Source organism: Cervus elaphus, chromosome 16 (assembly GCF_910594005.1).
Source record: "Cervus elaphus chromosome 16, mCerEla1.1, whole genome shotgun sequence".
Taxonomy (NCBI): domain Eukaryota; kingdom Metazoa; phylum Chordata; class Mammalia; order Artiodactyla; family Cervidae; genus Cervus; species Cervus elaphus.
The window spans coordinates 42,171,604-42,188,759 of record NC_057830.1 but is presented as its reverse complement, the minus strand read 5'-3'; the positions used below and the strand labels follow the sequence as shown (position 1 = coordinate 42,188,759).

The window sequence follows — 17,156 nt, the reverse complement described above, 5'->3', positions numbered from 1 at the left end:
TTTCATCACAAGCATTGCTGTCCTGGGCCTTCCTCTCCCCAGGACTTGCAGGGTGGGATGCGGTTCCCCTTCTCTGTGCAAATTCAGAGACGCTTGGCGTCTGCTGAGCAAGTCACTGAGCTGGCACAGGGCCTTGGGTACTGACAGACTGCAGCTCTGCTTGGAAGGCCTTTCCGTTGGGTCCCCTAGACACAGGTGGCAGCCGGCCTAGCTGCGGAGGAAATAATCATGACGTCCAGCAGACTAGAACAATGGGAGTTTAATGGGTGGCTTATTTTTTCAAGAAATTTGCATTTCCGAGCCTAGATATCCATCTCAATAGAACTGCTTCACATCAGAAAAGAGTCCTAGGACACTCCTCACACAAAAAATAACATTCCTCCCAGCCTCCGTTTAGCAATATGGTTTCTTAGTCTGATCAGTTTGGTAGAGTGGTGCGACATCTTATTGGAAAAGTGAGTATGATACGGCGTATTTGGAACCTGAACAGGAATTTCTTGTTCTTTTGTCTGGTGGCGAAATGCAGAAGAAACATTATTACCAATGGATGTGTTCCCCCCACCCCCAAGAGTATTTCAGAATCGAGTTGGGGAGGAAAAAGCAGCTTTTTATATTAATCAGATGTGTTAAGGTACACACGCATATTTTATATTAATCAGATGTGTTAAGGTACACACACACACACACACACATTAGGTGGGTGGCAGTGTTACTCCGAGAGGATGGAGACCAGGTTATGAGAGCTTCCCACAGAAGGAGGGAAAGGTCTTGATGGGCGCTTTCCTGAGGAAACCTCAGTGAAAGATGAATGGAATTTGCAGCAGGGTTAGAAGCCGATAGAGCTAGGAAGTGAGCTAGGATCTCGGCGAGCTAGGGGCTCGAGCTCAGGCCCCAAGGCGCGGAAAGACGCTGGCTTGCCTGGCAAGCCTGGGCAAGCCAAGCTCCGGTCGGGTCTAGCGGGTGGCTGGCAGGGAGCACTCACAAGTCGCCCTACCACCGGCCGGAGCCCACGTGGCAAGCCCTGGGGCCAGTGGGGTGGGGCGGGGCGAGGGCGGGGGCGGGCCCGGCCGTGACGCGCAGGGTATATAGCGGGGCATGCGCGCCACGCCGAGGAAGGACGCCGGCAGGGGGCTGAGGGCGCGCGGGCTGCCTGCGCGGGCACGCCGACCTAGCTGCGCTGCCGCTACCACTGCTGCTGCGGGTCGCCCGGGGGACCTGGCTTGTGAGGGTGCGCGGGGCCAGGTGGCGTCGGCCCAGCTTCAGGTGAGGGGGTAAGGACATGCGGGAGGGGCAGCTCTGTGCCCCGGGGATGGGGCATCGCGCGGAGGAGCAGTGCGCCTCCGGGGCTCGGGGTCACCGAGTGGGGGCGGGGGCACGGCTGCTCCGAGGACCCGGAGCTCAGCCGCGGTTTCGGAAGTCGCTCGGGCGGACCCACACGCGGGCCCGGACGCTGCATGGAGGCGACACCTGGCCACTTGGCCGCGGTGCCACGACGAGGGTTCCTCAGTGGCGAGGGAGGGGAAGGTACAGCTACGGCCCCTTGGACTGGAGAGCGCGGGATCTGGGCGCCAGAGAGGATGTCGGTAGCCGCACTAAAAGGCTGAGAGAGGTGTCCTGGAGCCCATGGACTCGAGCACGGAGAAGAGCAGAGAGTGGACTGGCAAATCTGGTGGGCAGCTCTCAGGATGGCTCTGATGGGACAGTAGTATCTGGCCTTGGCTTTCCAGGAGCTGAGTCCCCCACTTCACCTGGCCAGACCACCTTGTAGCTGAAGACAAAAGCCCGGTGCCTTCCAATTGGCCCCGAGCAGGAGCTGAAGAATGGCAAAGGAGGGACTAACTGACCTGGCTCATCCTGTGGGCATGGCTTTTTAGCTATTTTTGGTTCCTACCGACCGGGTTAGGTGGTCTGGCGCAGGCTGCCCTCTCTTGGTGGGTTAGAGCAATGGGACAGAATACCATCTAAGCAGTCATACCCTGTGATCCGGAGGTCCAGTTGAGTCACATTTTCCTCTGCTCTGGGTTGTGGCTTCCGTTTGGAGGATTTAGAGTCGGCTAGGATCTGGGTATCCTGAGCATGTGAGCATGATTTAGTGAGGGGCTGACTTCTCTCCTGGGAACCTAAGATAGGGTGGGGGTAGGAGCAGCTTTGACCTGACCCCTCCTCCTGGAGCCTGCCTGGGCTGGGATTTGTCTGGAGTCATTCTTTCCTAGGACCCCCAGGCTGCTTAGGTCTCCCACTTGCAAAGCGGTGGTAACCTGGTGAGTACTGGCCTAGCTACCTGGCCTCTCTCCCACCTCTGCTCCTAACTTGCCCCATGTCTTGTGAAAGGAGTCAGTGCTAAGGGCAGATTAGATCTGTGGTCTCTTATCCACAGCATGTACAATGAATCCTTAACCCTTAAAACAAGAGCCATAAAAACAGAGAGAAACTTGATGAAGTAAGAGAAAGAATGTCGAGAATCATAACTTTAGTAGGTGAAATTTTAAAAACTACACAGTCCATCTCCTGTTGGATGCTCAGAGGTGAGTTTTTCATAAACTATGATAGGCACTATGTAGCGGTACACTTCCTGGTTTGCAGGTATGACTAGAGAGCACCAGACAGAATGACTGGCCCTGTCATTTAGGCAAGAACACTGCCTTGAGGTACCAGAGCCCCGTGACTCTCAGGATTTCATCCCTTCAGTTTGTAAATATGCGGTTCCTGCTCTGTGCTTGGCTCTGCACTTGGCCACTGGAGAGTACAAAGAGGGTATGGGATCTGGCTCCTGGCTCCACTTGGAGGGAGAAAGAATATCCGTCCTTACATGAAGAATAAGGTAGCAACATAATAGAGGTCATTGTTGTGTTTGGTCAAGTTCAGAGAAGATAGCACTCTACTAGAGATGGTACAAGGTGGCAGAAGAATTCTCAGCTTTTGAGCCACATGTGTGTGTGCTTGCTTAGTTGTGTCTGACTCTTTGTGATCCCATGGACTATAGCCCAGGAGGCTCCTCTGTCTATGGGATTTTTCAGTCAAGAATATTGAAGTGAGTTGCCATTTCCTCCTCCAGAGGATCTTCCCGATCCAGAAAGCAGACCCAGGTCTCTTGCTTCGCCTGCATTGGCAGGCGGGCTCTTTACCACTGAGCCACCTGGGGAGCCCTCTGAGCCACGTAAATCTCTTCAAATCCTGCCCCATCACTCTCCAGCAGGGGACATTTCTTCTGCAGACCGGTCCTCACCGCTGTGCAGCATGTCGTGATTGTGCCTGGAGTGTAGCAGAGGTTTGTTAACTCATCTGAATCAACATTGTCACCTTCTCTAGGGTGAAGTGGATGGTTTAGGGGTCCCAGGAGCTGATAGGTGGCTTGGGTTGTAGGAATAGTGTGAGTCCTGGCTTCAGGTTGATTCATCTCGGGAAGGCGGAGGCAGCCTCCGTGCCTTTCTGGGTAGGCGCCTTTTCTGGGGCGTGCCAGGCATTGTCATATTCACACTTCCATAGAACCTTTTTTCCCCCACCTTTAGTTTTGCAAGCTATGCTGATTCTTCCAGGTAATGGAAGCACTGCTTTTCTGGACCGATAGTAGGCGGAAAGGACTAGCGACGTGTGTGTATCTGCACGCATGCGCGCGTGTGTGCGCATGCGCACGCGCTAGATCGGTCATTGGACTGGATTCAGTTTTAGAACTGTTCCACCTACTTCCTGTTTTCCTTACCTGTTTACACCTCAGTTCCAGGAGGAGCCCTCAATCTGGGTCCACTATTTACCGGATGTTGAGATCTAAGAATTAGTGCCGTGAATAGCTGTATATTTCTGGAAATCGGGACCTCCGAAATAATCCAGCCTTTTCGCGCTTGATGCCTGAAGAAAATAACGCTTAGGCGTTTTTGCAGAATCGCCGATGGTGATAGAATATTGAACTGGAGGGACTTTGGAAATCTTCGAGTTCTAGGCCCTTTGTTTTACAGCTAAAGAAACTGGATCTAGGGAGGTTAACTGGTGTTTCCAAGTCACATTACTTGCTGCTGGCCAAGAGGCTCGATAGGGCCAGCGTGCGTGCGTTCTCAGTCGCTAAGTTGCATCCGACTCTTTGTGACCCCGTGGACTGTAGCCTGCCAGAAAAAGAGGTGCAACTTTTATTCGTAAGTGTGATGATAAAACTGCTGGAAATCTCAGACATTTCCTTGAAAACATGAAGAAAAAGGAGCCTGTTGTCCCTGTGCTTATTTGGGGAACGGGAGTTCTCGGCTTGTGTGGATAGAAATTTATTCTGGAGGACTCTTCTCCCTTCTCCTTCTTCCAGACTCGGCGACACAGGAAGATGGGGAGTGAGTGAGGAAGGGTCATGCTGCTAGGGCCCTAGCCTGGACTCTCTGGATGTCTACAGTGGAACTTCTCTGAACTCGGGCTGGCGGGCTGGCTGACTGCCTGACAGATAAGGAGTCCAGAGTCTGCACCAGCCAGGGGCCTCATGCGCTGTCCGGGGCAAGCAGGACAGCCTCACCACAAGGTCTCCGAGGCCCAGCTCTCTTCACACTTACTGTGGCCATCGAGGCTCCCAGAGGGGACTCCTCATTGGGCCCTGGGTAAGAAGAGGCAGAGACCCCTGTGGACCATCCCACGGGGAGGGAAGGTGGCCACAGAATCAGCCTGGACAGAACTGTGGGCATGTCCGTCCATGGGAAACCAACTTACCTACCTCCAATCTGACTGCATTGTCAGGCCTCCTAACCTTTCTCCAACCTCAGGCCTGGGACAGTTCTGGGCTTTGGTGGAATGAGAATGTGACTGTCCTGAATTTATTACCATTGGGTCCCTAGAGCCTCTTAGCAGTGTTAGTAATTAAAATGTCAGCTAAAAGTTGGGGATGTTTTAACAGTTCATTTTTTCTTAAAAGCATGTGCATGCGTTTTTTTCTTCCCATTACTGAGATATAACCGACAACATTGTGTAAGGTGTACAGCATAATGATTTGATTTATATACAGTTATGAAATGAGTACCACAATAAATTTAATGAACATATATCACCCCAGAGATAAAAGATTAAAGAAATAGAAAAAAAATTTTTTTCTTTTTCCTTGTGATAAGAAGTCTTAGGATTTAACTTTCTTCACAACTTTCACATATGAAAGTTTAGTGGTGGTTTAGTTGCTCAGTTGAGTCCAACCTTTGTGACCCCATGAACTGTAGCCCACTACGCTCCTCTGTCCTTGGGATTTCCCAGGCAAGAATACAGGAGTGGGTTGCCATTTCCTTCTCCAGGGGATCTTCCCAACCCAGGGATGGAACCTACATCTCCTGCATTGCAAGCGGATTCTTTACTGCTGAGCTACCAGGGAACCCCCATATATGACCTATAGCAATGTTAATTATATCTAGCATGTTACACATTACTTCCCTAGTACTTATTTATCTTATAACTGGAAGTTTCTACCTTTTGACTCCCTTGATCCAGTTCCCCCTCTCCACAACCTCTGTGTGCATATATATTTCTATTTGCCAAAACTTTGATTTAGGGCTGAGGCTTTGTCTTTGGGTCTAGGTCTGCTAATTACACTTGCAAATTGTATATAAAAATCACATCTGCATGTATGACCTGTGATTTCTGGTTTCTTTTATTACAATTTTTTTTTTTTTTTAACCATATGTGAATTATGTCTCAATAAAACGGAAGAAAAAATTTTAACAGGAAAAAAATTTTTTCTACACTACATAGTCCATAGTTCAAAGATTAGAAGGATAAAAAAAGTTTAAAAAGCAACTACACATACATTAACTGCACCCCCACAAACTCCCACCCAGTACAGTAAAAAGTCTCACCTCTGCCTACCCCATCCCATTTTTAGAAATGCTCTAAGTTAGCATTTTAGGCATTGTTTAGCACTTTGCTTTTTTTCACCTAGCAACTATTCTGGATCTTGCCCTATCAACCCAGGAAGCACTTTTACTATGGCTGCATATTATTTCAGAAGAGGGAAGCGAAGTAGTTTTAAACCAGTGCATGTTGCTTCCCTCTCTCCCCCAGTTTGGGTTGTTTCCAGTATTTTGTCAGTATGTGCAGGGCCACAGGGGTTAACTTTACAATGGCATTTCCTACGTGCATACTACAGAAGTTCTCTGAAGTGAGATTGCTGGGTGACAGGATATATAGATCTGTTAATTCGTCTCCTTTAAAAAATAACTATAGAGCAAGAATTTGAGACATTTGCAAATTAGTCCATGTGCAGAATCCTACTTTTTGAATGCACACACCTAATTTACAGAGGACGACCTGGTTGGATGGCATCACCGACTCAATGGACGTGAGTTTGAGTAAACTCTGGGAGTTGGTGATGGACAGGGAGGCCTGATGTGCTGCAGTCCATGGGGTCACAAAGAGTCGGACACGACTGAGCGACTGAACTGAACTGAACTGAATTTAATTTCCGCCCCCCCCCCCCCCCCATTTGTAACGCATTTGTCAAGATGAGCAGTTCTCAAACTTTTTGATCCTAGGATTCCTTAATTTAGTCTTCCACTTATTGGCTAAACCTGTTATTTACCATGTTAAAAATTAAAGCAAATATAAAAAGTTGCTTATTCATTTAAATTAATAGAAATAAGGTAATTACATGGTAACATAAAATGCATATTTTTATGGAAAATAACTTCCAAAAAGTCAGAAAAGTGGCATTATTTTTACATTTTTGCACATCTTCAGGACTTCAAAATAATGATTTATTAGATATAACAGATTATAGGAGGTATAGCATAATTTTGCTGGCAAATACTCAGTGGAAGTCTTGAGAACAAACTGAGTTAATCTCTGAAAAGACACCTATTTATACCCTAAACTTCTACCTCGGAAATTTCAGAAAACTACACAGGCACACATTCATCATACTTCACATAGCCTCTGAAAAATGAGAGTGAAAAAGCTTTTAACATCTTAATTTTCTAATAAAACTAGTTTTTACCTCTCCAGCCTCCTCACACAGTCTCAGTGTATCCAGGTGTCATCTAAGACCACAATGTTGGGAATTGCCATTCTAGAGCACTTAGTTTCATTTTTGTAGAAATCAAAAGTTTTCCTCTCTGCATTTTTATTTCAGTTACTGTTTAAAACCAAACAGAACTGGCATAAAGAAGTCTGAAGAGAGGCACAGCAGACTCTCAGTAAATGAATCCTGGACAGTGACAACAGAGAGGGCCTCTTTGCTGCAGGGATGGGCCCAGCCAGCAGAGCTCAGCTAAGAGAGTGCCCACTCTGTGAAGACAGGCAAAACACTGTTTCTGTTCCAAGGAGGCTTGTAAAATATGTGTTGAGATGAGCTGAGTACTTGTTGGAAGCTTCACATGCTATTTGTGGCATTCTTTAAGCTCCATTGAGTGGAACAGCCAAGAGACACTGAAAGAGGCCAGTGGAAGGTGAGGTGACGGGGGCAGGAGTGGTCTGGGAAGGCTTCCTGGAGGTGGCAGTGAGCCGGGGGCTCCTGCCAGGGGAGCTGTGTGAGTAATGTGTGTGTGTGCTCAGTCGTGTCCAACTTCGTGACCCCGTGGACTGTAGCCCCCCAGGCTCCTCTGCCCATGGGATTTTTCAGGCAAGAATACTGGAGTGGGTTGCCATTTCCTTCTCCAAGGGATCTTCCCAACACAGGGACTGAACCCATGTTTTCTGCATTGCAGACATACTTCTTTTACTTCCCCATCGAGGAAGACCATGAATAGTGACATTAAGATGTATGTTCCTGGATCACCAGGGTTCTGGGGTCTAAGGTACCAATATTCTCTGGTAGGTATTAGCTGTTAATCAAAGACTTGCTGGTCTTTTCAGCCTTGTTTTGGGGTCAGCCTGCTCTTTTCCAGAAAAACACCATTGGCCCCAAATCGACATCCTTTGTTATCAGTCCACTTACTCCAGCCAACCTTGTGTTCTTGTGATTATCAAGAGTAATGCATACTTACTGAAAAGTATAAAGTATGGGAGAAAAAGGTGTAATCCTGAGGCTGTAAGACAACTTCTGTTACTCTGCTCAATTATTTCCTTTTATTGTAAACTTTTAATTTTCAACTTACTTTAGACTTAAAAGTCACAAATTATGTAGCAGAGTTCCTTTATATCCCCTCACCCTGTGGTATAATCATCAAGAATAGGTAATCAACATTGGCACAAAACTTTAAATTACAGGCCTCATTTAAATTTCACCACTGTTTCTGCTGACATCTTTTTTCTGTCCCAGGATCCAGTCTGCCATCCCATGTTGCATTTAATTGTCATTTCTCTGCTCCAGTTTGTAACCATCCCATATCTTTCTCCCATAGGATAAGGTCATGCATTTTTAGCAAGAATATCAATAAAAATGATGTTACATCCTTTTAAGAGCATCATATCAAGGCATTCGTGGTGTCGATGGTGATGTTTTCCTGGATCCCTTGGTTACTTGGTGTCTGCTGGACCTTCACACTGGAAGAGTCATTCTCTCATGTTGAATCCTTCTCATGGTTCAAACCCTTTTGGGCCAGGAGGAGCCGATCCCATTTAAGAGCTCACCTGACTAGTTCTGAGTCTACAGGATCAATTTCCCTGTCTTAAGGGTCAACTGATTTGGTCAGCTGACACCAACAAAATCCCTTTGGCAGATAATGTAACCTGATAACAGGAGTGATATCTCATATTTTCAGCTCCTGCCCATATACAAAGGAGAAGGTCATTGAGGCCTATCTTGGAATTCTGCCAACTCTAGCAAGAGAGTTTCAGATAAAATATTGTTGTATGTGACCCCATGGACTGTAGCCCGCTCCTCTGTCCATGGGATTTCTTAGGCAAGAAATCCTGGAGTAAGTTGCCATTTCCTTCTCCAGGGGATCTTCGTGACCCAGGGATTGAACCTGGGTCTTCTACATTAGCAGGTGAACTCTTTACCACTGAGCCACCAGGGAAGCCCCAGATAAAAGATATCAAGCCTTAATTCCAGCATCTAAGTGTTAGTTTCCTATGACCGTCCTAACAAATGACCACAAACTCTGTGGCTTAAAAGAACAGAAATCTACTCTCAGTTCTGGCCAGAAGGTTGAGATCAAGGGGTCAGCAGGTCCGCATTGCCTCCAGAGACTCCTGGGGCACATGTTTCCTTGGCTCTTCCACCTTCTGGGGCCTCCAGGTGTTCCTTGGCTTGTGGCAGCATCACTCTCCTCTCTGCCTCCATCTCCACATGGTCTTCTTTTCTGTGTGTCTGTGTCCAAATCTCCTTTACCTTGTAAACATTCTAATCATTGGATTTAGGGGCTACTCAAAGTCCATGGTGACTTCATCTCTAGATTCTTAAATCATTATTTCTGCAAAGACTGTATTTCTCAATAAGGTCACATTCTGAGGTTTTGGGGTAGACATGGATTTTGGGATCAAGACCATCCCCAGCAAAAAAAAAATGCAAAAAAGCAAAATGGCTGAGGCCTTACAAATAGCTGTGAAAATAAGAGAAGCGAAAGGAGGAAAGGAAAGATATACCCATTTGAATGCAGGGTTCCAAAGAATAGCAAGGAGAGATACGAAAGCCTTTCTCAGCGATCAATGCAAAGAAATAGAGGAAACCAATAGAATGGGAAAGACTAGAGATCTCAGTAAAGGACAGAAATGGTTTGGACCTGACAGAAGCAGAAGATATTAAGAAGAGGTGTCAAGAATACACAGAAAAACTGTACAAAAAAGATCTTCATGGCCCAGTTAATTATGATGGTTTGATCACCCACCTAGAGCCAGACATCCTGGAATGTGAAGTCAAGTGGGCTTTAGGAAGCATCACTACAAACAAAGCTAGTGGAGGTGATGGAATTCCAGGTGAGCTATTTCAAATCCTGAAAGATGATGCTGTGAAAGTGCTGCACTCAATATGCCAGCAAATTTGGAAAACTCAGTAGTGGCCACAGGACTGGAAAAGGTCAGTTTTTATTCCAATCCCAAAGAAAGGCAATGCCAAAGAATGCTCAGACTACCACACAATTGCACTCATCTCACACGCTAGTAAAGTAATGCTCAAAATTCTCCAAGCCAGTCTTCAACAGTATGTGAACCGTGAACTTCCACATGTTCAAGCTGGTTTTAGAAAAGACAGAGGAACCAGAGATCAAATTGCCAACATACTCTGGATCATAGAAAAAGCAAGAGAGTTTCAGAAAAACATCTATTTCTGCTTTATTGACTATGACAAAGCCTTTGTGTGGCTCACAATAAGCTGTGGAAAATTCTGAAAGAGATGGGAATACCAGACCACCTGACCTGCCTCTTGAGAAATATGTATGCAGGAAGCAACAGTTAGAACTGAACATGGAACAGCAGACTGGTTCCAAATAGGAAAAGGAATACATCAAGGCTGTATATTGTCAAACTACTTATTTAACTTACATGCAGAGTACATCATGAGAAACGCTGGGCTGGAGGAAGCACAAGCTGGAATCAAGATTGCCGGGAGAAATATCAATAACCTCAGATATGCAGATGATACCACCCTTAATGGCAGAAAGTGAAGAAGAACTAAAGAGCCTCTTGATGAAAGTGAAAGAGGAGAGTGAAAAAGTTGGCTTAAAGCTCAACATTCAGAAAACTAAGATCATGGCATCTGGTCCCATCACTTCATGGCAAATAGATGTGGAAACAGTGGAAACAGTGGTTGGCTTTATTTTTCTGGGCTCCAAAATCAGTGCAGATGGTGATTGCAGCCATGAAATTAAAAGACGCTTACTCCTTGGAAGGAAAGTTATGACCAACCTAGATAACATATTAAAAAGCAGAGACATTACTTTGCCAACAAAGGTCCGTCTAGTCAAGGCTATGGTTTTTCCAGTAGTCATGTATGGATGTGAGAGTTGGACTATAAAGAAAGCTGAGCACCGAGGAATTGATGCTTTTGAACTGTGGTGTTGAAGAAGACTCTTGAGAGTCCCTTGGACAGCAAGGAGATCCAACCAGTCCACCCTAAAGGAGATCAGTCCTGGGTGTTCATTGGAAGGACTGATGTTGAAGCTGAAACTCCAATACTTTGGCCACCTGATGCGAAGAGCTGACTCATTGGAAAAGACCCTGATGCTGGGAAAGATTGAGGGCAGGAGGAGAAGGGGACGACAGGATGAGATGGTTGGATGGCATCACCGACTCAATGGACATGAGTTTGGGTATGCTCCGGGAGTTGGTGTTGGACAGAGAGGCCTGGCATGCTGCAGCTCATGCGGTAGCAAAGAGTCGGACACAACTGAGTGACTGAACTGAACTGAACTGAATTCAACCCATTGGGCTTCCCCAGTGGCTCAGCGGTAAAGAATCCGCCTGCAATGCAGGAGTTGCAGGAGACAGCAGGTTTGAGCCCTGGGTTCGGAAGATCCTCTGGAGAAGGGCACAGCAGCCTGCTCCAGTGTTCTTGCCTGGAGAGTCTCATGGACAGAGGAGCCTGGCGGGCTGCAGTCCAGCGGGTTGCAGAGTCAGACAGGACTGAGTGACTGAGCACCCACGCACGCACAGTCTATCCGCTGCACTCAGGATGGGGGACTGTCCTTTGTCAACTCTGGTTCTCAGAACTGCAAAAAAAAGATAGATTTGTTTTTAAAGACAGAAGGCAGGCCTGGCTGTTGGGGAGACCAGGGCCCAGCCTCAGGTTGCCTGCTTCCCTCACGTTGCTACACGTCTGAGAACCAGGTGGGTATCAGTTACTGAGGACTCTGGCCTCAGAGTCCCTACATTCTAGACTCTTTGTAATGCCAACGATTTGTCTCTGTGCAAGGAGTTCTCACTGAAGATTAGTTTCCCTGTAGGAAGGGCAGGGCAGAAACGGTGGTACCCGTTGGCCAGAGAGGGGGAACTGACTTCAAAGAGTTTGGGTAAATCACAGGATATTATAGCTAGTCTGTCTAGTCCAGCAGTCCTGACTAGACCAGAATGTCAGACCAGTGCCCCAGACAAGAGGCAGGCTGATCTATCAGAGCTGTGTGTACAGTTACCTGGGTCTCACCCAGGATGCTCTGATTCAGAAGAACCATGGTGAGACTCTGCTCCTGGGGGTACCCAGGTTAGGGGACGAGGCACACGGGAAGTCCTGCCCATGCAGATTAGGGCTGGAATCCATTGTCAGGCTCTTAAGTGAAGGTCTTTAAAAAAGGGGAGAGAACTGCCTTCCAGTTGGTCATCATTCCTCCTTTCCCATTTCCTAATTGAACTCGAAAGTGAACTTTTATTTTTTGGCTGCATCCGAGTTTCTGACCTAAGATTGAACCTAGGCCACGGCAGTGAAAGCGTGGAACCTTAATCACTAGGCCACCAGAGAACCCTCTGAACCTTCTTCTTGAGGTAATTCAGGTTCATTGTAGGAAATACAGAGTTAAAAAAGATAACAAAAGTCACCATTAAACTCACCACCAAGAGCTAGTAACTTGTTAAATATTTTCCATCTTTTTCTGCGAATGCATACTTTGTAAGGAAAACAGGTTCTGCTCTACATAGAGTTTTGTAGCCTCTTTTTTTCTTTTCACTTAGCATGTGATGTCTTTCCATGTCATTATTTTCCTGAATATTAACATATATTGAACCATTACTATATATCTAGCATTGTATTTATACTTAGCATCTTACTCAGTTTTCTCATTTGCTCCAAGGGAGACTGTTAGTAGCTTTGTTTTCCTGTAGGAAGTCTCTTTGATGTTGTGACTTGAAGCTTGTAAATGTGTATTTCAGGATCTACACTGAGGTTTGTTGCACATGGAGCCCAAGCTCTGAATCTCTGTGCTTGAACTATATATTTTGTTATGTGGATTACTTTTCTTTAGCAGTCCCCTCCCTTTTTTCCCCCTTAATTTGACTGCACCATGCAGCTTGTGGGATCATAGTTCCCCTTTCAGGGATTGATCCTGCGCTCTCGGCAGCGTTAAGTGTGGAGTCCTAACCAGTGGACCACCAGGGAATTCCCAGCAATTCCCTTCTATTGCTTAGATTGCTTGCAGTTTTTCACTACTGTGAGCCTTGCACTAGAGCAAGCTCCAAGAGGGTACGTATTCTTGTCTTTTTGGTCATTGTTGTATCCCCTGTGCCCACAACAGTTGGTACTTGACAGATACTTGTTGTTGAATGTGTACTTCCATTCCTCAGTTTTAAAATGCCTTTTTGTTCTGTTTTCATGCTTCTGAACTAGAGAGGTGTCTCAGTGATGTGTGCATTTAATGTAGTATCTTTTTCTACTCTGAAAAGCTGCCATTGCTACTTATTATTAGAGAAGTACTGTAGAATCTATCCTAGTAAGGTTATTGAGAAGGTTAAATGAGCTAATGAAAACAAATTGCTTAGCACAGCGCCTGGCAACAGTAAATCCTAGCAATTCCTATTGGTATAAAATTAGGGAAGAAAGGATTGTGGATGAGTTACAGGAGTGTTCAGATGCAAATACCAGAGTCCAACAAGGCTAGTTTAGGCAACAGCATGTAAAGCGTCTGGCGATTAGCCATGGAGGGAGGCTGGGTTCCTGCCCAGGGGTGCCTGCAGGGACCCGGGCTCTCTTCAGCGGATCTTTCTGCTCTGCCATCCTTGGCAAGTAGGACTTCCTTCTTGTGATCTTTGAACCTAAATTTCTGAATGGGAAACAGCACCCTAGCCACGCTCTTAGATTTCACTGGCAGAACGGTCCCCTGTGGCTTTTCTTTGCACAAAGGATGTCGTTGACTTCACCCCTGTTTCTTATCTTTATCGACTTTACTGTTGAGGTTTATAGGGAAAATAGACCGTTCATTAAAAAACACTGGGGTAATTAGCCAACTCCTTTTTTTTGTTGTTGTTTAGGTGAGTTTCTCTTTCTCACACTATGTCAAATTAAATTCTAAATAAATTAGAGATGTAATTTTTTTTTAATGCCAGAAAAAAGCAGGTATGTAGTTCTATGATTTCAGGGTGGCAAAGGGTTTTCCAAGTATGCTACTAAAAGCAGAGACCTTATAGGAAAAGTGGGATATATTTGATTTTGTTATTTAGTCGCTAAGTCATGTCCTACTCTTATGACCCCATGTTCTGTGACTCCCAAAATTTCTGTGTTGCTCTCTCAATGCTGGGGTGAGGGGGCAGACCAGAACCCAAACCCACTGTTTTATTCTTATTTTTACTGGACGCCTGAAAAGTTGGTTTGTGCAGGGGCAAGTGAGGTGAGCATGTGTCCTGCTAGTCAGGGGAAGCCATCTAAGTCCCAGGGAGCAAGCTGTACTGCCGGCTACCCTCTTCCTTTCCTGGAAACCAGAGGGCTCCCAGCCAGCCCTGGGGACTTGCTCTTCTCAGAGCACAGAGTACGAGAGGCTTGGGGCGAGGTGGAGCTGTGCTGGCCTGCAGCGGAGCTGGCCCAGCTTTCCCTGGTAGAAGGCCCTGGCTTCCCTCCCCACCTCTCCCCCTGCTCCCAGAAGACACGCCAGTGACACTGATCAGCGTCTGTAGATTTCAGCGTTGACCATTTCCTATCTGAGAGGCTGGGCAGGTCCTCAGGATACCAGGCCGCTGGGGAATTTCCAGGGGGTAGCAAACTACAACTGTTTTCTCATCACCGTTCCCAGCAAAGCACAAAATGTACAAAGTCACCCACTCCCCCAGACTCGGGCCACTAGCCAGAGTGCCCTCAGGGGCAGCCTGACCAGCTCTCAGCAGATTCTGTCCCGGTTCCTGTTCCCGCCTCAGCCGCCTCCTGACCTCCAGGGGTGCCTCCCACAGCAGAGGCCTTGACCGTGGGTAAGCCATGGTGCGCGTGGCTCTGCGGGCCAGATTGCGCCTCTGACCTTGGCTGCTCACACCAGTCCCTCCTCTTGGCGGCAGTGGCCACCGCCCCTCCCCCTGCATTTCAGGATGCGTGCAACTGGCACAAAAAGAGAGGTTGTGAGCCACAGGACGAGACTCGAGTTTCCGTGACCAGCTGAGAAATGCCAGAAGCCACCTGTACTTGGGGGTTTCCTTTCCTTTCCTCTGTCTGCCTTGGGGAGAAGTTAACATGGGGTTCTTGGCCATGTGATCAGATGGTGGCCTGTCCTTGGCACATTTGCTGCTGGGGTGGGGAAGGAAGGCTGGCTTCCTGCGCCTCTCCCCCCACCTTCCTTTTGGATCCTCCATTCCACCTGATGTTCTGCTTTCTTTCTTCTTTTTTTTTTTTTACTTTACTTTTTTTAATATTCCAACTCCAGATAGACTTCTCTGGTTCTCTGGGGGTGTCTTCAGCTCTATTGATGCTGCAGAAGGGGGTGTCCCTCCCCCTCAAATTGCTAATAGTAGTTTAACTGGGGGTTGAGACCAAAGAACAGGAGGGTTCTAAACTTGAGGACATGGCAACAAGGAGGGGCATGGGAATTAACACATCATTCAGCAGGTATTCTTTGGGATGGAGACTCAGACATAGAGAATAGACTTGTGGACGTGGAGGAAAGGAGAGGGAGGGACAAATTGAAGGAGAAGTAACACTGAAATGTGTACGTTACCAAATGTAAAATAGATAGCCAGTGGGAATTTGCTGGTATAACACAGGCAGCTCAACCTGGAGCTCTTTGACAACCTAGAGGGGTGGGATGGAGAGAGAGATGGGAGGGAGACAGAGAGGGGGCACATACGTACACTGATGGCTGATTCATGTTGATGTATGGCAGAAGCTAGAACAATGTTGTAAAGCAATTATCCTCCAATCAAAAATTAAAAAAAATAAAAAGTTATTAAAAAGTTATCCTTTGGGGGTTGTCTGGGTGCTAAGCACTGGCCTCTCTGGGCTCGGGAAAGAAAATAGGCCGAGTCTGTCTCCACTATTGTGGAGTTTACAGTCAGCAGGAGGAGACAGATAATAAACATGTAAACAAAATGAAAGAACTCTGTTAGGTAGTGACATATGGTAAATAAAACAGGGTGTTGGGACTTTGAATGCCTTGGGAGCAGGCTTTTTTTTTTAAACTGGGTGGGCCTCCATTTTGAGGAGGTAACATCTGAACTGAGACTTGATATGAAGGTCTAGGGGAGGGGCATTCTTGGCAGTGGGAATATCAGGTGCAAAGGCCCTGGGGTAAGAATGCTCTTGATGTGCTAGAGGGACAGAAAGAAGGGTACTGGATCCTGATGAGGTTGGTGGGGTCAGCAAGGGCCAGATCTCACAGTGACTTCTAGGCCAGGAAAAGGGATTTAGATTTGATCCCACTTGTTTTTGTTTGGTTTTTGACTGCAGTGTGTACCACACGGGACTTTAGTTCTCTGACCAGGGATCGAACTCATGCCTGCTGAAGTGGAAGCGTGGAGCCTTAACTACCAGACTGCCACAAAGTCCCAGATAGGGTTTCACTTGTGCTGGGAGGCCATCAAGGGTTCAAAGCAAAGAAAATGCTGTGATCAGATTTGTATTTTTTAAAAATGGCACTTTCATTGAGCTGTACACTTTAAGACTTGGGTGTGTTACATGTGTGTATGTTATACTTTGAAAAGAGAGAAGGGACTCTGACAGTTTGGGGGTAAGTGCCCAGAGGAAGCTGAAATCTGGTTAAGAGATTTGATTTTATTTTAGCATTTTTATTCCACCAGCATTCCAGTGTTTCCTTCACTCAGATTCCCTGTCTTTAGATTCAGGCAGTCCTTCCTTCCAGATCATCTTGAGGAGAAGTCCTGAAGAATGAATTGTCCTTGAGCAAGTAGCATTCAAAAAGCAGTCATCGGAAGCTTGTGATATACACTTGGCATTACTGCCGCTGCAGTTGATTCATGCTGTGTACTGCTCTGTTGTAAGAGTCGGTTAGTTTATTTACGCACTCTCCTGCTGATGGGCTCTTGGGTTGCTTCCAAAGTTTTTGTTATTGTGAATAGTGCTACCACAAGACTTCTCATATCTGTCTTTTTTTTTCCCCCCTCTCTGTTTGGGTTTGAGAATCACCCAAACTAGAGAATGTCTATAGTAGTAATGTTAGTCAGTTAGTTGTGTCCAACTCTTTGTGACCCTGTGGACTGTAGCCTGCCAGGCTACTCTGTCCATGGGATTTTCCAGGCAAGAATACTAGAGTGGGTTGCCATTCCCTTCTCCAGAGGGTCTTCCCGACACAGGGATCAAACCTAGGTCTCTCACATTGCAGGCAGATTCTTTACCATCTAAGCAAACTAAAGTCAGAAACCCTTTCCAGGTGGCATTCCGATTGTCCCCCTGGGGCTGGGGTTGGCAGTAGAGG

General features: G+C 46.7%; 1 protein-coding gene across 3 annotated transcripts in view; it reads left to right on the top strand.

Moving 5' to 3' along the window:
• The first annotated feature begins 1,099 nt into the window (after positions 1-1,099).
• Positions 1,100-17,156, top strand: part of SLC39A14 (solute carrier family 39 member 14) — a 48,913-nt gene continuing 32,856 nt past the window's right edge. The window contains exons 1-2 of one of the 3 annotated variants that reach the window (XM_043927393.1): positions 1,100-1,263; positions 4,289-4,571. In XM_043927393.1, coding sequence (XP_043783328.1) covers positions 4,457-4,571 — 115 coding nt within the window. In that variant the 5' untranslated portion in view covers positions 1,100-1,263; positions 4,289-4,456. The remainder of the gene's footprint in view (positions 1,264-4,288; positions 4,572-17,156) is intronic. The other 2 variants (XM_043927392.1, XM_043927394.1) reach the window with 2 other exon arrangements.